The 27,480-nt window shown below is 51.0% G+C and overlaps 1 protein-coding gene across 1 annotated transcript in view; it reads left to right on the top strand.

Annotated features, from left to right (window-relative positions):
* The first annotated feature begins 11,401 nt into the window (after positions 1-11,401).
* Positions 11,402-27,480, top strand: part of LOC140399302 (allograft inflammatory factor 1-like) — a 37,488-nt gene continuing 21,409 nt past the window's right edge. The window contains exons 1-3 of the mRNA XM_072488803.1: positions 11,402-11,534; positions 11,631-11,692; positions 23,686-23,752. Coding sequence (XP_072344904.1) covers positions 11,510-11,534; positions 11,631-11,692; positions 23,686-23,752 — 154 coding nt within the window. The 5' untranslated portion in view covers positions 11,402-11,509. The remainder of the gene's footprint in view (positions 11,535-11,630; positions 11,693-23,685; positions 23,753-27,480) is intronic.

Below are 27,480 nucleotides of genomic sequence, written 5' to 3'. Positions count from 1 at the left end.
CCATTGGGGGCGGGGCCAAAAGGGAAGGGAGGGCTTTGTTCCCGCGCTATGATAATTATGGCGGGAATAGGGAAGCAGGAAGGAGGGGGCGTCGCACGGTGCGAGCCGAGGTCACGGGGGGAAGCCGAGGTCAGCCAGAGTTTGCTGACTTCTGGGAGCAACATGGGGGGTGTAACTACGCTAGTGGGGGATCTAGCGGAGGGAGGGGTGGGAGGGGGGATTTACTGGGTTGCTGCTGCTGGGGAGAAGAGGGAGCTGCTATGGGGTGGGGTGGGCGGGGCGGGAGGGCACCGCCTGGGGGGGACACAGCTACGTGGAAACCGGGTGAGGAGCTGGATAAAAGGGGATGGCTAATCGACAAGGGGGGGGGGGGGTAAAGAGCCCCCCAACCCGGCTGATCACGTGGAATGTGAGAGGGCTGAACGGGCCGATAAAGAGGGCACGGGTACTCGCACACCTTAAGAAACTTAAGGCAGATGTGGTTATGTTACAGGAGACGCATTTGAAACTGATAGACCAGGTTAGACTACGCAAAGGATGGGTGGGGCAGGTGTTTCATTCGGGGCTAGATGCGAAAAACAGGGGGGCGGCTATACTAGTGGGGAAGCGGTTAATGTTTGAGGCAAAGACCATAGTGGCGGATAGTGGGGGCAGATACGTGATGGTGAGTGGCAAATTACAGGGGGAGGCGGTGGTCTTAGTGAACGTATATGCCCTGAACTGGGATGATGCCAACTTTATGAGGTGCATGTTAGGACGTATCCCGGACCTAGAGGTGGGGAAGTTGGTAATGGGTGGAGATTTTAACACGGTGCTGGAACCAGGGCTGGACAGATCGAGGTGCAGGACTGGAAGGAGGCCGGCAGCAGCCAAGGTGCTTAAAGACTTTATGGAGCAGATGGGAGGCGTAGACCCATGGAGATTTAGCAGACCTAGGAGTAAGGAGTTTTCGTTTTTCTCCTATGTCCACAAAGTTTATTCGCGAATAGACTTTTTTGTGCTGGGTAGGGCATTGATCCCGAAGGTGAGGGGAACGGAGTATACGGCTATAGCCATTTCGGATCACGCTCCACACTGGGTGGACTTGGAGATAGGGGAGGAAAAAGAACGGCGTCCACCCTGGAGAATGGACATGGAACTCATGGCGGATGAGGGGGTGTGTCTAAGGGTGAGGGGGTGTATTGAAAAGTACTTGGAACTCAATGATAATGGGGAGGTCCAGGTGGGAGTGGTCTGGGAGGCGCTGAAGGCAGTGGTTAGAGGGGAGCTGATATCAATAAGGGCACATAAAGGGAAGCAGGAGAGTAGGGAACGGGAGCGGTTGCTTCAAGAACTTCTGAGGGTGGTCAGGCAATATGCGGAGGCACCGGAGGAGGGACTGTACAGGGAAAGGCAAAGGCTACACGTAGAATTTGACTTGCTGACAACGGGTACTGCAGAGGCACAGTGGAGGAAGGCACAGGGTGTACAGTACGAATATGGGGAGAAGGCGAGCAGGTTACTGGCACACCAATTGAGGAAAAGGGGAGCAGCGAGGGAAATAGGGGGAGTGAGGGATGAGGAGGGAGAGATGGAGCGGGGAGCGGAGAGAGTGAATGGAGTGTTCAAGGCATTCTATGAAAGATTATATGAAGCGCAGCCCCCGGACGGGAAGGAGAGAATGATGGGCTTTTTGGATCGGCTGGAATTTCCCAAGGTGGAGGAGCAGGAGAGGGTGGGACTCGGAGCACAGATCGAAATGGAGGAAGTAGTGAAAGGAATTAGGAGCATGCAGGCGGGGAAGGCCCCGGGACCGGATGGATTCCCAGTTGAATTTTACAGGAAATATGTGGACTTGCTCGCCCCGCTACTGATGAGAACCTTTAATGAGGCGAGGGAAAGGGGACAGCTGCCCCCGACTATGTCAGAGGCAACGATATCGCTTCTTCTAAAGAAGGAAAAAGACCCGCTGCAATGCGGGTCCTATAGGCCTATTTCCCTCCTGAACGTAGACGCTAAGGTTTTGGCCAAGGTAATGGCAATGAGGATAGAGGATTGTGTCCCGGGGGTGGTCCATGAGGACCAAACTGGGTTTGTGAAGGGGAGACAGCTGAATACGAATATACGGAGGCTGCTAGGGGTAATGATGATGCCCCCACCAGAGGGGGAAGCGGAGATAGTGGTGGCGATGGATGCCGAGAAAGCATTTGATAGAGTGGAGTGGGATTATTTGTGGGAGGTGTTGAGGAGATTTGGCTTTGGAGATGAGTATATTAGATGGGTACAGCTGCTGTATAGGGCCCCGATGGCGAGCGTGGTCACGAATGGACGGGGGTCTGCGTATTTTCGGCTCCATAGAGGGACGAGGCAGGGATGTCCTCTGTCTCCATTATTGTTTGCACTGGCGATTGAGCCCCTGGCAATAGCATTGAGGGGTTCCAGGAAGTGGAGGGGAGTACTCAGGGGAGGAGAAGAACACCGGGTATCTCTGTATGCGGACAATTTGTTGTTGTATGTGGCGGACCCGGCGGAGGGGATGCCAGAGATAATGCGGATACTTGGGGAGTTTGGAGAATTTTCAGGATATAAACTGAACATGGGGAAAAGTGAGTTGTTTGTGGTATCCAGGGGAGCAGAGCAGAGAAATAGAGGACTTACCGCTGAGGAAGGTAACAAGGGACTTTCGCTACTTGGGGATCCAGATAGCCAAGAATTGGGGTACATTGCATAGGTTAAATTTAACGCGGTTGGTGGAACAGATGGAGGAGGACTTCAAGAGATGGGACATGGTATCCCTGTCACTGGCAGGGAGGGTGCAGGCGGTTAAAATGGTGGTCGTCCCGAGATTCCTCTTTGTGTTTCAGTGCCTCCCGGTGGTGATCACGAAGGCTTTTTTCAAACGGATTGAGAAGAGTATCATGAGTTTTGTGTGGGCCGGGAAGACCCCGAGAGTGAGGAAGGGATTTTTGCAGCGTAGTAGGGATAGGGGGGGGGCTGGCACTACCGAGCCTAAGTGAGTACTACTGGGCCGCCAATATCTCAATGGTATGTAAGTGGATGGGAGAAGAGGAGGGAGCGGCGTGGAAGAGATTGGAGAGGGCGTCCTGCAGGGGGACTAGCCTACAAGCTATGGTGACGGCACCGTTGCCGTTCTCACCGAAGAAATACACCACAAGCCTGGTGGTGGTGGCTACTCTGAAAATTTGGGGGCAGTGGAGACGGCATAGGGGAAAGACGGGAGCCTCGGTGTGGTCCCCGATAAGAAATAACCATAGGTTTGCTCCGGGGAGAATGGATGGGGGATTTGGAACATGGCAAAGAGCAGGAGTAACACAATTGAGAGATCTGTTTGTAGATGGGACGTTTGCAAGTCTGGGAGCGCTGACCGAAAAATATGGGTTGCCCCAAGGGAATGCATTCCGGTATATGCAACTGAGGGCTTTTGCGAGGCAACAGGTGAGGGAATTCCCGCAGCTCCCGACGCAGGAGGTGCAGGTCAGAGTGATCTCAAAGACATGGGTGGGGGACGGTAAGGTATCAGACATATATAGGGAAATGAAGGACGAGGGGGAGATTATGGTAGATGAGCTGAAAGGGAAATGGGAAGAAGAGCTGGGGGAGGAGATTGAGGAGGGGCTGTGGGCTGATGCCCTAAGTAGGGTAAACTCATCGTCCTCGTGTGCCAGGCCAAGCCTGATACAATTTAAGGTGTTACACAGGGCGCATATGACTGGATCACGGCTCAGTAAATTTTTTGGAGTAGAGGATAGGTGTGCGAGATGCTCGAGAAGCCCAGCGAATCACACCCACATGTTCTGGTCATGTCCGGCACTACAGGGGTTTTGGGTGGGGGTGACAAAGGTGCTTTCGAAGGTGGTGGGGGTCCAGGTCGAACCAAGCTGGGGGTTGGCTATATTCGGGGTTGCAGAAGAGCCGGGAGTGCAGGAGGCGAAAGAGGCTGATGTTTTGGCCTTTGCGTCCCTAGTAGCCCGGCGCAGGATACTGTTGATGTGGAAGGAAGCCAAGACCCCGGGGGTGGAGACCTGGATAAATGACATGGCAGGGTTTATAAAGCTGGAACGGATTAAGTTCGTCCTAAGGGGATCGGCTCAAGGGTTCACCAGGCGGTGGCAACCGTTCGTCGAATACCTCACAGAAAGATAGAGGGAATGGAAAAGAAGAAGACAGCAGCAGCAACCCGGGGGGGGGGGGGGGGGGGGGGTTGGGCGGGGGGGGCGGGGGAGGGACCAGAAGGACTCTCAGGGATGTTAGTGTATAAGTATAATATGTATAGGTTGTTGTTATAGGTAATTGTATACTGGACTGCTGAATTGTATTTTTGGAGAGTATTTATTTGGGACAAGGCAGTTGCCATTTAGTTTTGTTTTTTAATTTTGATGTTGTTTATATATTATTTATTTCTTGTTTAAAAAACTGGCCATTGTTATTTATATTGTTATATTACTGTGTAAAAGATACACAATGTACGGTTATGGTTGGCCAAAAATTTTGAATAAAATATATTTTAAAAATAAAAAATAAAAGGAACATGGATCCTTGAAAAGGGCCGGCGAAATCCGCATGCAAGTGCGCCCAAGGCCGCCCTGGCCATTCCCAGTGATGTAAGGGCGCAGCCGGCAGAAGCTTCTGATGCTCCTGACAAATGGAGCAGCTTTGGGCCACCTTCTTTTTGGAGATGTGCACCCCTAGGAATTTGAAACTGCTAACCATCTCCACCTCGGCCCCATTGATGCTGACAGGGGTGTGTACAGTACTTTGCTTCCTGAAGTCAATTACCAGCTCTTCAACAAAACTAAAGAGCTGGTCATTGACTTCAGGAAGCAAAATACTGTACACACCCCTGTCAGCATCAACGGGGCCGAGGTGGAGATGGTTAGCAGTTTCAATTTCCTAGGGGTGCACATCTCCAAAAATCTGTCCTGGTCCACCCACGTCGACGCTACCACCAGGAAAGCACAACAGCGCCTATACTTCCTCAGGAAACTAAGGAAATTCGGCATATCCACATTGACTCTTACCAACTTTTACAGATGCACCATAGAAAGCATCCTATCGGGCTGCATCACAGCCTGGTATGGCAACTGCTCGGCCCAGGACCGCAAGAAACTTCAGAGAGTCGTGAACACCGCCCAGCCCGTCACACAAACCTGCCTCCCATCCATTGACTCCATCTACACCTCCCGCTGCCTGGGGAAAGCAGGCAGCATAATCAAAGACCCCTCCCACCCGGCTTACTCACTCTTCCAACTTCTTCCATCGAGCAGAAGATACAGAAGTCTGAGAACACGCACGAACAGACTCAAAAACAGCTTCTTCCCCACTGTTACCGACTCCTAAATGACCCTCTTATGGACTGACTTCATTAACACTACACCCTGTATGCTTCACCCGATGCCGGTGCTTATGTAGTTACATTGTATACCTTGTGTTGCCCTATTATGTATTTTCTTTTCCTCCCATGTACTTAATGATCTGTTGAGCTGCTCGCAGAAAAATACTTTTCACTGTACCTCGGTACACGTGACAATAAACAAATCCAATCCAATCCTTCTCAATGTCGGCATCGAGGCCTGGCCACCAAACATAAATCCCAACATTTTCATTTTGGGCACACCAGGATGCCCATTGTGCAAGCCTCTTAGTATTAGCTCCTGTCCTTTTTCTGGGACAATACTATTTGAATGGCCTGTTGAAAAGTCAATGTTGGCTCAGCTAACAACTTTCCCTGGATGGCCGCATTGTTAATACCGCAAACCAAACGGTCACGTAACATTTCTCACCATAGTCACAGTACTCCGCAATCCTGCGTAGCCTGGATAGAAAATCGGCAAGGGATTCTCCAGGGGTCCTCTCAGCGGTATTAAACCGGTAACGCTGGACTATCGTGGACGGGGTTGGGTTAAAATGCTGCCCCACTAAATTCCCAAGTTCCTCAAACGTTTTGGTGTCCGGCGCAGCTGGGTACGTAAGGCTCCTAATCACCCCAAACGTATGCGGGCCGCAGGCGGTGAGCAATATGACCACCTGGCGCTCTTTTTCAGTGATATTGTTTGCCCGGAAATAGTAACGCATCCGTTGTGCGTACTGGTTCCAGCTTTCCAGCGCAGCATCAAAAACATCCAAATGTCCGTACAGAGGCATGGTGTAATAGAAAACAACTTCCAACCTGTATCCAACAAAAATCCAGGGAGGTGGCTTCAGCAGTGTAGACATCTATTCACTTAACCCTCGTCGCCAGTTTTGTGAGGGCCACGAAGAATCCAGCACGAGTTTCAAGGATACAAGAAATAACATTTATTTACAACAACATATATATACATAACAGCAGCAACCTCACTTGCTGCGTACTCCTTCCTGCTAGTTCCAAACTGGCCAGCTTTATTTATACAGGGAGTCTGCTAATGATTTCTCCGCCCTACTCATTGGGGAAGCTCATACCCCCACAGGATTGTGGGATTGTCATTAGTCCCCAGCCAATGGTGACCAGGCAGGTTATAACACCTGCGGAACACCGCTAGTCACAGCCCTCCAATTAGAAAAGCATCCTTCCATTGCTACTCTCTGCCTTCTATGACCTAGCCAGTTCTGTATCCACCTTGCCAGCTCACCCCTGATCCCGTGTGACTTCACCTTTTGTACTAGTCTACCATGAGGGACCTTGTCAAAGGTCTTACTGAAGTCCATATAGACAACATCCACTGCCCTACCTGCATCAATCATCTTTGTGACCTCCTCGAAAAACTCTATCAAGTTAGTGAGACACGACCTCCCCTTCACAAAACCATGCTGCCTCTCACTAATACGTCCATTTGCTTCCAAATGGGAGTAGATCCTGTCTCGAAGTATTCTCTCCAGTAATTTCCCTACCACTGACGTAAGTCTCACCGGCCTGTAGTTCCCTGGATTATCCTTGCTAACCTTCTTAAACAGAGGAACAACATTGGCTATTCTCCAGTCCTCCAGGACATCACCTGAAGACTGTGAGGACCCAAAGATTTCTGTCAAGGCCTCAGCAATTTCCTCTCTAGCCTCCTTCAATATTCTGGGGTAGATCCCATAAGGCCCTGGGGACTTATCTACCTTAATATTTTTCATGACGCCCAACACCTCGTCTTTTTGGATCTCAATGTGACCCAGGCTATCTACACACCCTTCTCCAGACTCAACATCTACCAATTCCTTCTCTTTGGTGAATACTGATGCAAAGTATTCATTTAGTACCTCGCCCATTTCCTCTGGCTCCACACATAGATTCCCTTGCCTATCCTTCAGTGGGCCAATCCTTTCCCTGGCTACCCTCTTGCTTTTTATGTACGTGTAAAAAGCCTTGGGATTTTCCTTAACCCTATTTGCCAATGACTTTTCATGACCCCTTCTAGCCCTCCTGACTCCTTGCTTAAGTTCCTTCCTACTTTCCTTATATTCCACACAGGCTTCGTCTGTTCCCAACCTTCTAGCACTGACAAATGCTTCCTTTTTGACGAGGCCTACAATACATTTTGCTTTTTAAAAATTTAGGGTACGCATTTACTATTTTTTCCAATGAAGGGGCAATTTAGCGTGGCCAATCCACCTAACCTGCACATCTTTGGGTTGTGGGGGTGAGACCCACGCAAACACGGGGAGAATGTGCAAACTCCATACGGACAGTAACCCAGGGCCGGGAACGAACCCGGGTCCTCGGCGCCATGAGGCAGCGGTGCTAACCACTGCGCCGCCGTGCTGCTCCCAATACATCCTGCTGATCATGTTATTGATATTGACATCTCAAACTGTTCACCCATTCTTAGATTGCCTTAGGTTTTGCTGCCTGTTCAACTATGGAAAGATGTGATCAGTGATGGAGTGCAATGCATGGCTGAGTCTGATGAGACTGGTCTTATGGGCAGCACAGGGGAGTCCAGGGTCTGTGCCCTGATTGGACTTCTCTTCTTATCTCTGTATGCAAACATTTTGTATGTGCCACATCATGGGCTGCACGGTAGCACAGCGGTTAGCACTGTTGCTTCACAGCTTCAGGGTCTCGGGATCAATTCCCGTTTGGGTCACTGCCTGTGTGGAGTCTGCACGTTCTCCCCGTGTCTGCGTGGGTTTCCTCCCACAGTCCAAAGACGTAAAGGTTAGGTGGGGTTAAGGGGACAGGGCAGGGGGAGTGGAATTAGGTTAGGATGCTCTTTCAGAGGGTCAGTGCAGACTCAATGGGCTGAATGGCCTCCTTCTGCATTGTAGGGATTCAATGGTTTTATCATGATTGGTCTGGACAGAGTAGGTTAGGAAGTAGAGTTCCCTTTGGTGGAAGAACCAAGAATGAGGGGGAACAGATGTAAGGTGATTGGAAAAAGAATCATTGGAGATCTGAGGAGGAACTTTAACACATCCCTTAGGAAGAGAATGTGGGTGGACAGGTTCAATCAAGCCTTTCAAGAGGAAATTGGATTGTTGTCTGAAAAAGAGGAACGCTGGGTTGTGAGGAAAAGGCAGGAGAATGGCACTAGGTGGATTGCTCCTACAGAGAGCAGGCACTGACGCGACGGGTCAAGTGGCCCCCTTAGGAACCTTAATAATTCTGGGTGCCAGAGATGTCTCCTGTTCATTTTCCTACCTGTACAGGAACTGGATTTGCAAGCAGGCCACGCTTGGTGCAGGAACTGCGGGCTGTTATCGGGTCCTGCGGTGAAGGGTTAATGCTCATCACTAGCTCATCGTACATTCGAATTGTCAGGATAAAACGAAAGGGCAGCTGGTGCAGGAATCACTGCCACGGCCCGAAGATAACTGATAACGGAACGCGCAAACTTAAACAACCCCTGATTAAAAGCTGCTGCTGTTGGAAATCATCGGGGAGGGTTGTGTGTGAAGTAACTGGGATAAAGTTTGAGCAGCGATAGGAACGGCCTACACATTCCACAGTCTGGAGTAAGTGACTCGGAAAGGCAGGATATGGGTGAAAGGTTGCCCCTGGATTAACGTCTAAGGGAATCAGTCAGCTGCCCATCGTCCATGCCCAACCAGGGTGGGTAATCGGACAAAATGGACTTTCCCCATTTTCCTGATGCTTGAATAGGGCATGGTGCCTCTCTGGCCCGGCTGTCAGAGGAACCTGATGAAGCCTCTCCTGGAGGAATCCAATCCAGGAATCAGCTGAACCATTCAGGACCGTGAGAGAGTTGGTCAAGGTCCTGACTTGATTCTGAAATCCTTGACTCTAAAGACCAGCTGTTTTGCTCGATGCTGCCTTCCGGCTTTTCCAAGTGGCTTTGATAATCGGTGTAAAATGAGTCATGAAAGATACCTTTGAGGAACAAGAGTAACCTGATTTTCTACAGCATTTACTGTCCAAATTCACAAATCGCTGAAACATTCCCTGGGGGCATGGACTTGGGTTTGGTTAACATTTGTGTTGGATGAAGTTGTTGGGTTGGTTTGAGCTATGGGTAGATAGCAGTGGTTGCTCCTGGTCTATGGTTAGGAATGGTTTGGATTTGGGTTTGGGTTGTAATTGGTGGGAAGGAGTATGTTTGGAACTGTGGGATGAGGTTTGACTTGGTGTTAGTTTAGATCTTGGGCTGGTACAGATATTGGGATTGGGGCTGAGTCCTGTCCCGGGGTAGAAGTCTGTAGTTTGGTTTGGGTTAGATTTTAATGATTGTTTGGGTGAGGATCAGGGGTTGGGGCTGGATTTAACACTGAGATTAGCGTTCGGCTTGGGGTTAGGATTATAGTTGGCTCCTTATTTGGGGTTAAGGCTGGAATTGGCTTAGGGTTTAGGTTAGATGGTGTTTCGGTCTGAGGTTGGGGATGGATAGGTTTGTGTTTGAGGCTGTATCCGGGTGTGGGTTTAGGTTAGATTGTGTTTAGGACTGAGGTTGGGGATGTGTTTATTTGAGGTTGGGTCCTGGTGTGGGTTAGGGCTGGGTTTAGGTTAGGGTTGGTGATTTGGGGTTGATGATTTGGGGGTTGGTGATTTGGGGGTTGGTGATTTGGGGGTAGGTATTCGGATTGGTAATTTGGGGGTTGGTGATCTGGGGTAGGTATTGGCAGTGGTGATTTAGGGGTTGGTGATTTGGGGGTAGGTCTTGGCGGTGGTGATTTGGGGGTTGGTGATTTGGGAGTAGGTATTGGGGTGGTGATTTGGGGGTTGGAGATTTGGGGGTTGGTGGTATGGGTATTGGGGTGGTGGTCTGGGGGTAGGTATTGGGGGTTGGTGATTTGGGGGTAGGTATTGGGGTTGGTGAATTGGGGTGATTTGGGGGTTGGTGATTTGGGGATTGGTGATTTGGGGATTGGTGATTTGGGGATAGGTATTGGGGGTTGGTGATTTGGGGTTGGTGATTTGGGGGTAGGTATTGGGGGTGGTGATTTGGGGGTTGATGATTTGAGGGTTAGTGATTTGGGGTGGGTAATGGGGTGGTGATTTTGGGGTAGCGATTTGGGGTTGGTGATTTGGGGGGCATTGGGGTGGTGATTTGGGGGGGTGATTTGAGGGTATGTGTTTGGGGTAGGGATTTTGGGGGGGGTGATTTGCAGGGGTGGTTTGGGGGTAGGTATTGGGGTGGTGATTTGGGGGTAGGTATTGGGGTGGTGATTTGGGGGTTGGTGATTTGGGGGTAGGTATTGGGGGTTAGTGATTTGGGGGTGGTGATTTGGGGATAGGTATTGGGGGTTGATGATTTTGGGGTTGGTGATTTGGGGGTAGGTATTGGGGTGGTGATTTTGGGGTTGGTGATTTGAGGGTTAGTGATTTGGGGTGGGTAATGGGGTGGTGATTTGGGGGTAGGGATTCGGGGTTGGTGATTTTGTGGGCATTGGGGTGGTGATTTGGGGGGGTGATCTGAAGGTATGTATTCGGGGTAGGGATTTGGGGGGGTGATTTGCGGGGTGATTTGGGGGTAGGTATTGGGGTGGTGATTTGGGGGTTGGTGATTTGGGGGTAGATATTGGGGTGGTGATTTGGTGGTAGATATTGGGGGGGGTGATTTGAGGGTAGATATTGGGGGGGTGATTTGGGGGGTGATTTGCGGGGGGTGATTTGGGGGTAGGTATTGGGGTGGTGATTTGGGGGTTGGTGATTTGGGGGTAGATATTGGGGTGGTGATTTGGGGGGGGTGATTTGGGGGTAGATATTGGGGGGTGATTTGAGGGTAGATATTGGGGGGGTGATTTGGGGGTAGGTTTTGGGTTGGTGATTTGGGGGGGTGATTTGAGATTAGGTATTGAGGTGGTGATTTGGGGGGATGATTTGTGGGTGGGTATTGGGGGTGGTGATTTGGGGTGGATATTGAGGGTATGTATTTGGGGTAGGTTTTGGGGGGCTGGGTTGGGGGTTGGCTCTGGGTTGGGGTTGGCTCTGGGAGGTGTTCCCGTGCTCAGTTGCAGTTACGCTCGCTTCCCCCAGCGGGCGTCTCTGCCCCGGGACATCCCCCAGTTGGAGCAGCGGCGCGGGCTGAGCATTCAGTTCAGTCCCGGCGGCTGGGAGCGGAGCTGGAGCTCGGGCTAGGAGTCCCTCAGGATGCCCTCTGGACAGCAGGCTCAGGGTGAGTGGGGGTGGAGGGTTCCTGGGGCTGGAGGGTTCCTGGGGGTGCAGGCTTCCTGGGGGAATGTCTCTGATGTGAATTGTCTTTCTCTCTCAGGGGGGAAGATGTTTGGATTATTGAAAGCTCAGCAGCAGGAGAGACTGGACAGTGTGAATAAGGTGAGAGATTCCGAGCCAGCAAACATTCCCCTCCCCATCAACTTTAACTTGCTCTGCCTGGCTCTACTTTGAATTTGTCTTTTCCTCTGTGAGAGAGACCCCCCTCTCTCTCTCTCCCTCCCTTTGTGTATCTTTCTCTTCATTTTACTCTTTCTGTCAATGTCCCTGTCTCTGCTCTCGATAAATAACATGTTTGAAACAACACTGATCATTTCTGAGCTCAGTCAGTGGGAAAAGGGCCGTCAGATCTTTGATGAATATTTTTGAAGTTGGAACACGCCCAAGGCTAAAAACAGAAAATGCTGGGAAACTCATGCAGGTCTGCTTAGTATCTGCAGAGAGTGAGAGAGACCGAGGGGACTCTCTTAGTCTGATCTGACTCTGAACTCGGTTCTGAACTTGGAGACATTTCTGCCAGATTTGCTTAATTTTAAGCCACAGCAATGAATCTGCTGGTGGGTCACTGAAAGGGGTTAGGGCTGGGTCCTTGAGGGTGGGAGCTGTCTCTGGTTTTGCTGGGTGGGTTCAATCAATCACAAACTTTGGTTATTTGTCTGACTCCCAATTCCTGTCCCTGTCCCTTTGCCAGTGAATTTGTATCTTCAGCACCGCCCCCCCCCCCCCCCCCCAGTGCTGTTACAGCAGTAATGTCCACTCGTGTGGATGTCAGCAACAGGTACAATTAGTGGAGGAAGGGGAAAGGGGTCTGATAATGAGACAGCGATTCTCCCTCCCTCACCCTCAGTTATTATTCCAGAATTGGCTAAAGCGTCATCCACAACGCTCCAAGGCTCTGGTTACCAGGCCATGAGGAGTAAAGAGATTTGCATTTTTACAGCAGCTTTTACCATCTCACCCCCCCCCCCCCCTCCCCCCTCCCGAGGCCCTCTACAGCAAAGAATGAGGAAAAGCGCAGTAAGAAGTCTTACAACACCAGGTTAAAGTCAAACAGGTGTGTTTGGAATCACTAGCTTTCGGAGCACAGCTCCTTCAGCAGGTGAGTGGAGAGGTGGGTTCCACACATATAGACAACTGGGCCACCCTCTGTTGGGGGCGGGGGCAGGTAGCGAGGGAGCTTCCGACTAGAGCCGCCCCGAGGGGAGAAACATGGATAAAATACAGAGTCCAGCCATGAGGAACTTGCATTCATATAGCGCCTTTCAGCAATGTCCCAAAACCGGCAATTTGGTATGTTCCTGAATTTCAGTCAATGTAGGAAATAGTGGAGGCAACTTGGGCACCGCGAGCTCCAACAAACAACAATGTGATAAAACCTCTTTAACCTGGGGTTACCCCTCTCTCCAGTTGCTCCGTCTGGACCTGTAAAGACTTAATTACCTGCAAAGACTCGCATTCAAAGTATCATCTTGCATCTTTGACTTTGTCTATATATATGTTTCTGGAACCCACCTCTTCATTCACCTGAGGAAGGCGCTGCGCTCCGAAAGCTAGTGATTCGAAACAAACCTGTTGGACTTTAACCTGGTGTTGTCAGACTTCTTACTGTGCTCACCCCAGTCCAACACCGGCATCTCCACATCAAAGAAAAGTACAGCACAGGAACAGGCCCTTTGACCCTCCAAGCCTGCGCCAACCATGCTGCCCGTCTAAACTAAAGCCTTCCATGCCTCCGGGGTCCGAATCCCTCTGTTCCCATCCTATTCATGTCAAGACGCCCCTTAAATGTCCCTATCGTACCTGCTTCCACCACCTCCTCCGGCAGCGAGTTCTAGGCACCCACTACCCTCTGTGTAAAAACAAATTCCCTCGCACCTCTCCCCTAAAGCACTATCTATGCAAATGAAGTACTTCTTGAAATGTTGCCACTGTTGTTAGTAGGAAATGCGACAGTTCATCACCACCCCCCCCCAGAGCTTCCTCTCCCAGTCACTCACCACCCTGACTGGGAAATATATCGGCCGTTCCTTCACTGTCGCTGGGACAACATCCTGGAACTCCCTCCCTAACAGCCCTGTGGATGGCGGCTCACACCCTCCCTCTCAAGGACAATTAGGGATGGCCAATAAATGTTGACCTTCACGTCCTGCGAAAGAATAAAGAAACGAATAGCCATGTGATGCTAATCAGATAATCTGTTTGTAATGATACTGGCTGAGCTCCCAGCTCTTTTGATAGCGCCATTTTGGGTGAATATTACTGGGTTTGTTGTTGGGTCAGGGTCAAGAAATATGGATCTAAGGTGGGTCATTGGAGTTAAGATGCAGATCGCCCTTGAGCGACTTGAATGGTGGAATGGACTGAATGGCCTCTTCCTGTTCCAAAGTGCAAATATCCCGCAGCAAAAATAATTACACCAGAACTGATCCCAGTTTTGTTCTTCCAAAAATTAAACTTTATATTCGCAAAGCCTCAAACCAGATTACACACCGCTCCACTTTAGCTGCAGTCTAATGCAGTGTTTTTCAAACTTTTTTGCCCGGGACCCATTTTTACCAACCGGCCGACCTTCGGGACCCCCGCCGGCCGACCTTCGGGACCCCCGCCGGCCGACCTTCGGGACCCCCGCCGGCCGACCTTCGGGACCCCCGCCGGCCGACCTTCGGGACCCCCGCCGGCCGACCTTCGGGACCCCCGCCGGCCGACCTTCGGGACCCCCGCCGGCCGACCTTCGGGACCCCCGCCGGCCGACCTTCGGGACCCCCGCCGGCCGACCTTCGGGACCCCCGCCGGCCGACCTTCGGGACCCACGCCGGCCGACCTTCGGGGCCCTCGCCGGCCGACCTTCGGGACCCCCGCCGACTGACCTTCGGGACCCCCGCCGGCCGACCTTCGGGACCCCCGCCGGCCGACCTTCGGGACCCCCGCCGGCCGACCTTCGGGACCCACGCCGGCCGACCTTCGGGACCCACGCCGACCGACCTTCGGGACCCTCGCCGGCCGACCTTCGGGACCCCCGCGGCCGACCTTTGGGACCCACGCCGGCCGACCTTCGGGACCCCCGCCGACCGACCTTCGGGACCCACGCCGGCCCACCTTCGGGACCCTCGCCGACTGACCTTCGGGACCCCCGCCGACCGACCTTCGGGACCCACGCCGGCCGACATTCGGGATCCACGCCAGCCGACCTTCGGGACCCCCGCCGACTGACCTTCGGGACCCACGCCGACTGACCTTCGGGACCCACGCCGGCCGACCTTCGGGACCCCCGCCGACTGACCTTCGGGACCCCCACCGACTGACCTTCGGGACCCACGCTGACTGACCTTCGGGACCCACGCCGGCCGACCTTCGGGACCCCCGCCGACTGACCTTCGGGACCCCCACCGACTGACCTTCAGGACCCACGCTGACTGACCTTCGGGACCCACGCCGGCCGACCTTCGGGACCCCTGCCAACCGACCTTCGTGACCCACGCCGGCCGACATTCGGGACCCCCGCCGGCCGACCTTCGGGACCCACGCCGGCCGACCTTCGGGACCCACGCCGGCCGACCTTCGGGACCCACGCCGGCTGACCTTCGGGACCCCCGCCGACCGACCTTCGGGACCCACGCCGGCCGACATTCGGGACCCACCATTTTCACTTACCTTTAATGCGAGAGGTGAGCCTGGGCTTATAGTCCATAGTCTAGAGTAGCGAAGAAAGAGAAATGACCTCATTGAAACAGGCATTATTCTTTCAGGACTCTACAGAGCAGGTGCAGAATGTAAATGTTCCTCAGATGGGTGGTTTGCAGCCTGGGGATATAGTCTGCAAAGTACAATGTGACAATTTTAGATATAGATGAGAAGGAATTACTTTACTCAAAGTATTGTGAATCTTTTTAATCTCTAAAATTCACTATCAGAGTTCTGTGGGCTCAGCCATTGAGCGTTTACAAGACAGATGCAGGAAGACTGAATTGAATTTTTAAAAAAACCTTCTTCGGGTTCAGCGCGTTGACATCAGGAGGAGGCGGTGTTTCTCGCTGGACTCCGGGCATGCGCACTGATGAGCGGGCTCGCATGCACAGCGTGCCCGCGTTTTTACAGCCGCTCGCAGCCGGCATTTTTAAAAGACAGCTGCTGCGGCCGTTGCGCCTGAATTCCTGCGATTGCTCCCCCGCCCTCCCGACACCAATCCACGGTGAAAATGCCTGGTCTAATGCACGGTGAGCTTCACTGTATAACTCTCCCTGTTATCAAACAACATGAGCAATGCCACAGGGAAGCTGCTAGTTAACTCAAATTTCAAACCCAGTCGATGTGCCGGGGTGTCTATTTGAATGTGGATGGGCTGGTGGGCCAGGTGCGGGGGGGCTTTCAATTCTTTCACACAGCCAGTCGGCCGCTGTTCTCCCATCTAGACTCGACCATGGAGAGGTGAGCAGTGCGTTCACTTTTGGAGTCAGAATATCATGGGTTCAAGTCCCACCCCAGGCATTCGAGCTCAAAACCCAGGTTGGGAATCCTACTGTGCTACTGAGTGAGTGCTGCACTGTCGAAGGTGCGTCTTTCAGAGAGAACATTAAACTCAGGACTTGTCTGTCCACGCAGGTGGATAGAAATATCCTATGGGCTCTATTTCCAATAAGAGTAGGGGAGTTAACCCCGGTGACCTGGCCGATTATTTATCCTTCAACCAATGTCACTAAAAAACAAATTTTCTGGTCATTATCTCAGTGCCGTCTTTGCGAACTTTCTGCACAACCTGACTGCTGTCCATCTTAAATTACAACAGTGACTTCACTTCCAAAATACGGAATTGTCCTTTGGGAGTTTTGAAATAGGCTGAAATTGTGAAAGGCGCCAAGTAAATGCAGGGTATATTTTTGTTTGTTCAGGCATGTGACTCCTCAATAGGTTTCTGATCGTACACATTGCTCAAGCTGGCTGGCCAATGCAGTACCAGCCGGGTTAAGTGTGCGCTGGTGTTGCACAGGCATTTAGCAAAGCAAATATTCTGGGACCGGGCCAGAACTGTGGGATTGGAACAGATCTCTGGTCTTTCCAGAGTGCAGGGCGAGAAGGCCCCACTGAAAAGCTCCCATTGTCCAAATGTTTTCACAAAACCATACTGTGTTCACAGGAAGCCAGCATCAAGGCAGTAGACAATTCTCCATTCTGAAAAGATGGGAATGTTATGGATGTCAGCCTTTATACACCAGTCCTGCGATTCTTGCCTGAATTTCCTCGGTTCTGTCCATTGAGGTGCAGTTGATTTCCTCACATTACACATCACCATGAGAAGAACCTGTGAGTGCTCGTCTTTACAAAACGTTGACCAATTTGATAGATAGGGCAGCTCTAGTCATTCCATTGAATCACAGAGCTTTGCAGTCAGGATGGAGACCATTCAGCCCATCAAACCGCTGCTGCCTCTTTGAAGTAACAATTGTGTCAAGTTCCACGTCCTGGCTTTTTGTCTGTAACCCTGTTAGTTCCTCATTCTCTTTTTTTAAAAAAATTTAGATTACCCAATTATTTTTTCCCATAATGGGCCAATTTAGCGGGGCCAATCCGCCTACTCTGCACATTTTTGGGTTGTGGGGGCGAAACCCACGCAAACACGGGGAGAATGTGCAAACTCCACACGGACAGTGACCCAGAACCGGGATCGAACCTGGGACCTCGGCGCCGTGAGGCAGCTGTGCTAACCACTGCGCCACCGTGCCGCCTAGTTCCTCATTCTCGACCACCTGTCCCGACTCTCTTTTCATAACATTGACGGAGTTGGCATCAATCACCTTTTCATCGAGCATTCCTGATCCCGACAACCCTCCGCGTGTAAAACATTCCCCCCACCTACCACTCCCATCATGTCTTCCCGTTTTTTCCAACCTCGTCTCATGACCAATGATCCCCCAGCCCTGGCGACATCCTGGAAAACCTGCCCTGCACTCTTTGCAAAGAGCATATATAAGGCAGTATGTGGAGACATGCGCTTTGATCGAGTGGACTGGTAGAAACTGTTTCCACTGGCAGAAGGGTGAGTAACCAGAGGACACAGATTCATGATCATTAAAGAAGAACCAGACAGGGGATGAGGAGCAATGTATTTTTTTGCAGTGGGTTGTTATCTGCCTGAGAGGGCAGTGGAATCGGGTTTAACAATAAGGCCTCCCCCGTTCCCTATGATTCCATAATGCATCAGTATAGGCGAAGCCACCCTTCCTCTGTGAGAGCCAGCTCAGTGTTTCTTCACAGTTGGCTCTGAGCGTTGGGGCATGGTGAAAACGCTGGGCGCTCGGTGAACATTGAGCGCAGGATCCTCGAGGATCTGCTCAAGTTCTTCACAGAAACACGGCTGCGGAACACTCCTTTGATGGGAATGTACCCCAACCATTCAAAGTTATTGCTTTCAGTTGGTCACTTGAACTTTGTAGTGGTCAACGGGCAGGATAGCTTCAGTTATATTCTGCTGGGGGAATAAATTTCACCCCCGCAAAGCCATTTTTATTTTATTGTACTACTCTTCTATTCCAGAGAGCTGGTTGGTGAAGGATAGAACGGGAACTAATCTTTACTCATTGTTTTTTAATTTTAATTTTCTTTTATAATTTTCGAGTACCCAATTAATTTTTTCCAATTATGGGGTGATTTAGCGCGGCCAATCCACCTAGCCTGCACATCTTTTCGGTTGTGGGGGCGAAACCCACGCAAACACGGGGAGAATGTGCAAACTCCACACGGACAGTGACCCAGAGCCGGTATCGAACCTGGGACCTCGGCGCCGTGAGGCAGCAGGGCTACCCACTGCGACACCGTGCTGCCCATCTTTACACATTTTAAAATTTATTTACAGAACTACATATTATATGCACACACTGCCTAACTTAACTTAACTTTATTTCATTCAATTTTATTATAACAATAGTGACATTTAAGGGGCATCTTAACAAATACATGAATAGGATGGGAATTGAGGGATACGGACCCAGGAAGTGTAGAAGATTTCAGTTTAGACGGGCAGCATGGTCGGCACAGGCTTGGAGGGCCGAAGGGCCTGTTCCTGTGCTGTACTTTTCTTTGTTCTTTATTTAATTATATGCAGGTAGCGGGCATTCATTGGCGTTCCACTTGAGCACATTGAAGGTGTTGTGTGGTTGGGTTAGGAGGTATATGCTTGTAATATTTCACTCTGTAAATAAAGGTATGATTGATTAAAGATTGACTCCGGTTCTGTCCTTCACTGACTGGTTTTCTGGAATAGAAGAAACACAGCTTTACTCTGTGTCTATTTATAGGGCTGAAGGGTATACCCATCACCTTTGTACAATGAAACATTCGGGATAATCTCCACATTCTCCAATTGTATGGTAGTCCGTCTCTGATAGACCGCGATGCAAACGCTCTTTCCATAGTCATAACAAATTGTCCCTCTGCGGCATTACAGTTTCTTAGACTACCAAATCCTATGGGGGTCGGGGCGCGGGGGAGGAGGGGGGGGGGGGCGCGAGAGGACATTTCCAGCCACTGGACTTCAGCTTTCTGCTGGACATGACCCCAGAATCCCCAGCTGGAGCTCTGGTTTCCACTCACTTGGGAACAGATTTTAGAATCCAGCGCTCTCCAATCTGGAGGCTGGAACGCTCCCACTGCATCAGGGAATCACTGGCTGAAAATACCGAATGGAAACTTAGAACAGCAAGGAGAAATCACTCAACATCAGTGCCAGTAAATTATTGGAGTCAATGTCATTAACTGCGACCAACCACTTTTCACTGTGCCAGTGAGCTTGAGGCAGTGAAATTACAGCTGTCGCTTCCTCCTGCTCCAATCCAGGACTGATTGCAGAATGTCTACTGATCAGTTATGGGCCTGTCCATTTGGAATGCAGCAACATTGCTCCTCCACTTCTGACCCTATCGTAGTGGCGCACCCCACAGCAAAGTTACAGAGTGGGGAGGTTAAAGACATTGTGGACCTGTGGGCAGGGCACGTGCTTGCAGCCCGGAGCCGGCTCCAGGTGATTTCCAGTTTTTCCTGGCTTGCTTTTGATTTCTCTCTGGCATGAGAGCCAGCTCGCAGCTGGCTGGATATTGCGTACGCTGACGCTGATTCAGAAGCACACAAGTCGGCACCAGTTCCCTGCATTCTGGAGGCCAGACCGTGAGGCTGGTTCAGGTTCCAGGAATGAGCCAGGACCCCTGCAGTGAATGGCATGGCGGTAAATGAGACTTGGCTTTGCACTGGCAAACCATCAACCCGAGGTCGTCACTGCAGAATGAAACCAGCCAATGTGGTCGTGCCAGTAGAGTTGGAGTGCTGACCTTCTAACAGTGCAGCACTCCCTCAGTACTGACCCTCTGACAGTGCAACACTCCCTCAGTACTGACCCTCTGACAGTGCGGCACTCCCTCAGTACTGACCCTCTGACAGTGCGGCATTCCCTCAGTACTGACCCTCTGACAGTGCAGCACTCCCTCAGTACTGACCCTCTGACAGTGCAACACTCCCTCAGTACTGACCCTCTGACAGTGCGGTACTCCCTCAGTACTGACCCTCTGACAGTGTGGCATTCCCTCAGTACTGACCCTCTGACAGTGCAGCACTCCCTCAGTACTGACCCTCTGACAGTGCGGCACTCCCTCAGTACTGACCCTCTGACAGTGCGGCATTCCCTCAGTACTGACCCTCTGACAGTGCAGCACTCCCTCAGTACTGACCCTCTGACAGTGCAACACTCCCTCAGTACTGACCCTCTGACAGTGCGGCACTCCCTCAGTACTGACCCTCTGACAGTGCAGCACTCCCTCAGTACTGACCCTCTGACAGTGCAGCACTCCCTCAGTACTGACCCTCTGACAGTGCAGCACTCCCTCAGTACTGACCCTCTGACAGTGCAGCACTCCCTCAGTACTGACCCTCTGACAGTGCAGCACTCCCTCAGTAGTGACCCTCTGACAGTGCAGCACTCCCTCAGTACTGACCCTCTGACAGTGCGGCACTCCCTCAGTACTGACCCTCTGACAGTGCAGCACTCCCTCAGTACCGACCCTCTGACAGTGCAGCACTCCCTCAGTACTGACCCTCTGACAGTGCGGCAGTCCCTCAGTACTGACGCTCTGACAGTGCAGCACTCCCTCAGTATTGACCCTCTGACAGTGCGGCACTCCCTCAGTACTGACCCTCTGACAGTGCAGCACTCCCTCAGTACTGACCCTCTGACAGTGCAGCGCTCCCTCAGTACTGACGCTCTGACAGTGCAGCACTCCCTCAGTATTGACCCTCTAATAGTGCAGCACTCCCTCAGTACTGACACTCTGACAGCAGCACTCCCTCAGTACTCACCCTCTGACAGTGCGGCACTCCCTCAGTACTGACCCTCTGACAGTGCAGCACTCCCTCAGTACTGACCCTCTGTCAGTGCAGCATCCCTCAGTACTGACCCTCTGACAGTGCGGCACTCCCTCAGTACTGACCCTCTGACAGTGCTGCACTCCCTCCGTACTGACCCTCTGACAGTGCGGCACTCCCTCAGTGGGAGTGTCAGTCTGGATTTGATGCTAAAACCTCTGGTACTTAGAGGTGTACTTTCGCAAATACATGGGGTTGAAGGTGTGAGAAGGGCAAGCGTAATCCCTGCACCCATGAATCCCATTATCCTGACATCAAAGCTTGCTTTTCCAACCTGCTATTGGTTTTAGCATTTTCTTGAGAATTTGCTTTGCGCTTATATCCAGAGACAAGTGAACGATTAAACAATTCCATTCTCCTTACTTCAAGGTTGTAAATGTAATAAAGCAGGAGTTTGACCTGCAGTAATCAGTTCCTGTGGCCTGAAGGTGTTGTGGCTGATTGAGAACTGTGTCTGCCTCACCCCAGCCTTGGCTTCACTCATTTATCAGAGGAGTTAGATTTTATCAAGTCACGGAGCTCACCCCACTCCAGAATTGACTGACGAATGGAAGGTTTAACCTGCGTCAACCTGTGATTGTATAGAATCATAAAACAGTCCATTTCAATAGGTGGCCATTCGACCCATCGAGTTTGTGGCTGCTCTGTCAAAGAGCAACTCCGTCTCACCATTTGCACTGGTGTAGTCTCCTCAGAAATGCTTTCCAGTCAATACCTTTTGCTTTGGAAGCGTAGTTACTGTTGTTTCTTAAAAATAAATTTAGGAGTACCCAATTATTTTATTTTCCCAATGAAGGGACAATCTAGAGTGGCCAATCCACCTATCCTACACATCTTTGGGTTGTGGGGGCGAGACCCACGCAGACACAGGGGAGAATGTGTAAACTGTACACGGACAGTGACCCGGGGTCGGGATTCGAACCCGAGATCCTCGGCCCGCGAGGCAGCAGTGCTAACCCACTGCGCCACCATGCTTTCTGGGGGAGGTGGTGGCGTAGCGGTTTTGTCACTGGACTAGTAAACCAGGAACCCAGCGTAATGCTCTGGGGTCCCGGGTTCGAATCCTGCCACTGCAGATGGTGGAATTTGAATTCAATAAAAATCTGGAATAAAAACTCCCATTGTCGATTGTCGTGAAAACCCACCTGGTTCACTAATGTCCTTTAGGGAAAGAAATCTGCCGTCCTTACCTGGTCTGGCCTACATGTGACCCCCAGACCCACAGCAATGTGATTAACTCTTAATTGCCCCCTCAAGGGCAATTAGGGACGGGCAATAAAAGCTGGCAGAGCCAGCGACAATCCATGATTAAATTTAAAAAACAGCGGCTGTGATGGGATTTGAACTCATGTCCCCAGAATATTAGACTGGCCTCTGGATAACTAGCCCGGTGACATTACGACTGTCATCTCCCCACAATGTGATATTCCCGTACCAGCCTCCCCGAACAGGCGCCGGAATGTGGCGACTAGGGGCTTTTCACAGGAACTTCATTTGAAGCCTACTTGTGACAATAAGCGATTTTCATTTTCATTTCATATGCCAATAGCTATGAAGCATTTTGCAATGTCCTGAGCTTGATTTCTCTATCTTCAGTTTTCGAGCGAGCTGCACATGGGCTGGTGAGTAAGGACAGCCTCTGAGCGAGAACGATGAGATCAATAACTCATGTATGTTTATTTTAAAATCATTCTTGGGATGTGGGCCTCGCTGGCTAGTCCAGCATTTGTTGACCGCACCTAATTGCCTTTCAGAAGGTGGGGGTGAGCTGCTTTCTTGAACCGCTGCCGTCCACCTGGTGTAGGTACACCCACTGTGCTGTTAGGGAGGGAGCTCCAGGATTTCGACCCAGCGACAGTGAAGGAACGTCCAATATATTTCCAACTCAGGGTGGTGAGTGACTTGGAGGGGAAACTCCAGGTGGTGGAATTCCCGGCTACCTGCTGCTCTTGTCCTTCTCGGTGGCAGAGGCTCCTGGGTTTCGCAGCCGTCGAAGGAGCGAGTAAGCAAAATACTGCGGATGCTGGGAACTGAAACAAACAGAATGTTGGAAAATCTCAGCAGGTCTGGCAGCATCTGGAGGTAGAAGGAATCGGAATTAATGTTTTGAGTCTGCTTGGTTCTTCATTAGAACTGAGAGAGAGGGAAAGTCTGTTACCTCCTCTACTGTAGCTGGACGAGAATCCAACAAAGTGTAGCAATCTTCAGAACAAAGGATAGGTGACTCAGTGTGGGGGCAGAGGAGGAGGGGGGGGGGGGGGAAGTGTATGGGATATTTTTTTTAAAGGGGTTAAGATGCAGGAGAAAGGTCACAGTCGAAGATTGTTGAAGTGCCTAAGGAACCTTGGTGAGTTACTGCAGTGCATCTTGTAGATGGTACACACGGCTGAGGCTATGCGTCACTGGGGGAGGGATTGAATGTTTGTGGAAGGGGAGCAATCAAGCGGGGCTGCTTTGTCCTGGATGGTGTCGAGCTTCTTGAGTGTCTGAGCTGCTCTCATCCAGGCAAGTGGAGAGTATTCCATCACACTCCTGACTTGTGCCTTGTAGATGGTGGACAGGCTTTGGGGGGTCAGGAGGTGAGTTACTCACCGCGGGATTCTGTGTCTCTGACCTGCTCTTGTAGCCGCAGTATTTATATGGACCTCGATTATTTAATGCTTTATAATTTTATACCTTAACTTCTCCTCTAGGAATTTCTGGAAGATGAGAAGTATAAAGATGAAGAAGACCTGGCAGAAAGTCTGGAATCTTTTAAAAGTAAATAGCAGTAAATTCCCATTGCTCCTTATTGTTAGTTTCAGTCCTGTCAATGCCAGTGGGAGCTGTGACCAACCTCTGGATCAAAAGGTTCTTGGTTCAAATCCCACTTCAGCGTGACAATTCGAGTGAACTGCACTGTCAAAGGCTCTGCTCAGGTTGCTAGAAAAGATGTGGTGATGTTATTTTGAAGACGGGTTCAGGAGTTCTACCCACTATCCTGGGCAAACTTTACCCCTCAGTCAACATCACCGATGAAAACAGGTTATCATCACAGTGTCCTTTGTGGGATCTTGCCATGCGCAGGTTGGCCACCCTGTTTCCTACATTGCAACAGCGACCACACTTCGAAACCACTTCATTGGCTGTATGGCGCTTTGCAATGTCCAGAGACTGTGAAAAGTGCCATGGAAAGAAAATCTTTTCCTTTTCCTATTATTCCAACCTGTGCTGGTTACCCCAGTCAGCACAGGGCACCGTTATGATGTCGGATGCCCCTGTTGGTGCTGTGTATCTTTCTCAGTGTTGGGTACCTGGGTGGGTGCCAGTCATCTCTGCGGGCGTCAGGTGCCTTTGGCACTGGGTGCATGGATGGGCGCCAGTTATTCCCATGGGTGCCACATGCCCTTTGGCACTGGGTGCATGGATGGGTGCCAGTTATTCCCATGGGTGCCACATGCCCTTTGGCACTGGGTGCATGGATGGGTGCCAGTTATTCCCATGGGTGCCACATGCCCTTTGGCACTGGGTGCATGGATGGGTGCCTGTTGCCCCCTGGTGCTGAATTGCTACCGGACGGAGTTGGATTGCGATTTGTGCGGGGGGTTTGGGAATTGCTTGTTATCCCGTGAGGCTGCTGATAATCAGCTGGTAAAACATTCCACAGCGAGACAGGGGACAGGCCACCTTAATGTCTTTTCCTTTCCCCCATTCGCTATAAACAGCCCTGGGCCGCCTCAGGATGTGTTGCTGAAATTCAATTATCCATGGCTGGCCATGGGGAACTCTTCCCACCATTTCTCTTTGATGGATCGCGCTGAGATGAAATGTGAAAGTGATTGTCAGGCTGGTATTAAACATCAGAATGGAATGACCCTACACATTACTTATCGCCACCAGTCAAATAAATCCCAGTGCAATGAGCAAAATATCTCCCTGTGGGCTGGGAAGGAAAGTGACAAAATGACCATTGAATATTACAGTATAGAGGGAGGCCAATCAGCCCATCGTAACTGCTGCTGACACTGAGGGAAGTTGCAAATTAGTCGCACTCCCTCCGCTCTTTTCCCAGCTCCCTGTAATTTGTAAAGTGCTTCCCTCCCAAGCATTCAGCAAATTCTCCCTTGAGAGTTATCTCTGAATCTGCTTGCACCATCTTTTCAGGCGGTGCCTTCTGGGTCACGATAACTCACTCTTGCCCCCTCTGTTTCATTTATCTGAGCACAGTAAGAAGTCTTACAACACCAGGTTAAAGTCCAACAGGTTTGTTTCGATGTCACTAGCTTTCGGAGCGCTGCTCCTTCCTCAGGTGAATGAAGAGGTGTGTATGTTCCAGAAACACATATATAGACAAATTCAAAGATGCCAAACAATGCTTGGAATGCGACCATTAGCAGGTGATTAAATCACCTGCTAATGGTCGCATTCCAAGCATTGTTTGGCATCTTTGAATTTGTCTATATATGTGTTTCTGGAACATACCTCTTCATTCACCCTGAGGAAGGAGCAGCGCTCCGAAAGCTAGTGACATCGAAACAAACCTGCTGGACTTTAACCTGGTGTTGTAAGACTTCTTACTGTGCTCACCCCAGTCCAACGCCGGCATCTCCACATCATTTATCTGAAATCTGTTTCCCCTGGTTACCACTGGCAACCATGTCTTCAGCTGTCTTGATGTAACAACATGCAGCCCTTCAGTTCCGTTTGCCGCAGTCTTTCCACATGCCCTAGTGTGTGCACATTGAGTTCCTGTGTTAAAGGGCGTTTGTCGTTAAGAAATATCCTTTGTCCCCCCCCCCCACCCCGAGTGTTCCTTTTTTTAAATTATAAATTTAGAGTACCCAATTCATTTTTCCAATTAAGGGGCAATTTTGTAGCGTGGCCAATCCACCTACCCTGCACATCTTTGGGTTGTGGGGGTGAAACCCACGCAAACACGGGGAGAATGTGCAAACTCCACACAGACAGTGACCCCAGAGCCGGGATCGAACCTGGGACCTCGGCGCCGTGAGGCAGCAGGGCTAACCCACTGCGCCACCGTACCGCCCTCGCCCCCAGAGTGTTCCTAATGGTGAACTCTGGGTGACCGGGGCGGGGAGGGGGGTGGGAATGAGGTGCCCTCCACTCCCTAGCCCGTGACCAGCAATGTTACAATGGGCTGACACCTGGCACCCGTGGGGATAACTAGCGCCCACCCAGGTACCAAGTGTCATGGGGCGCCTGGCACCCATAAAGATAACTTGCACCCATCCAGTCACCCAACACCGAGATGTGGTGGATAACTAGGATAACTGGCATAATAGGAAAAGAAAGACTTTCATTTATGTCGCATTTTCACGACCACTGGATATCACAAAGCACTTTACAGCCAATGACGCACAGTCACTGTTCTACTGTTGGGAACATGGCAGCCTATTTGGGTACAGTAAGCCTCACACACAGTGAATCTCGGCATGCTTTTTCTTATGGGCGTCGTTGGCAAGGTTGGCATTTATTGCCCATCCCCAACTGCCCTTGAGCAGATGGTGATGACGCTTCTTGAACTGTTGCTGTCCATGTGGTGAATCACCATCACCAAGACCACCGACCCCCATCTTTGTGACGTGGCCCATCTCTGCCACAGCTCAGCCCATTTGTTGCTGGACCCCCCCCTGGCCACACCTTTTGTCACCTTGCAGTTCAACCACCCCGATACTCTTCTGCCAACTTCCAACATTCAATCCTCCATGAAACTCAAGCTCACTCAAACTCTGCTGCCTGTTTCCTAACTGGCTTCACATCCTGTTCACCCAGCCCCAGTGCCCACTTGCCCATTCTGCCCTAGCTTGGCCAAGCCAGCGACGCCCACATCGCTGGAATGGAGATCACAGACCCGACCATGTTCAGTTTAAAAATTCTCCTCCTAGTTTCCAAATCCCCCCATGGCCTCAACCCTGCTTGACTTCCTCCAACTCCACAACCCTCCAAGATCTCCGCGTTCCTCCGGGGAGGCACGGTGGCGCAGTGGTTAGCACTGTTGCTTCACAGCGCCAGGGACCCGGGTTCGATTCCCGGCTCAGGGCCACTGTTCTTGTGGAATTTGCACATTCCCCCGGTGTTTGCGGGCGTCTAACCCCCACAACCCAAAGATGTTGAGGGTAGGTGGATTGGCCACGCTAAATTGCCCCTTAATTGGGAATAAAAATAATATAATCATTTTTATTGTCACAAGTCGGCTTACATTAACACTGCAATGAAGTTACTGTGAAAAGCCCTTAGTCGCCACATTCCGGCACCTGTTCAGGTACACGGAGGGAGAATTCTGAATGTCCAAATGTCTTAACAGCACGTCTTTCGGGACTTGTGGGAGGAAACCCACACAGACACAGGAAGAACGTGCAAACTCCACACAGACAGTGCCCCAAGCTGGGAATCGAACCTGGGACAGCAAAGACTTATGTCTTGACAGTTCTTGCGCTGTGAAGCCATAGTGCTAACCACTATGCTACCATGCTGCCCACCCAAATAAT

The sequence above is a fragment of the Scyliorhinus torazame genome, chromosome 22 (assembly GCF_047496885.1).
Source record: "Scyliorhinus torazame isolate Kashiwa2021f chromosome 22, sScyTor2.1, whole genome shotgun sequence".
NCBI classification, from domain to species: Eukaryota; Metazoa; Chordata; class Chondrichthyes; order Carcharhiniformes; family Scyliorhinidae; genus Scyliorhinus; species Scyliorhinus torazame.
Note: the sequence above shows the minus strand (reverse complement) of the source record. Positions and strands in the feature narration are given on the sequence as shown.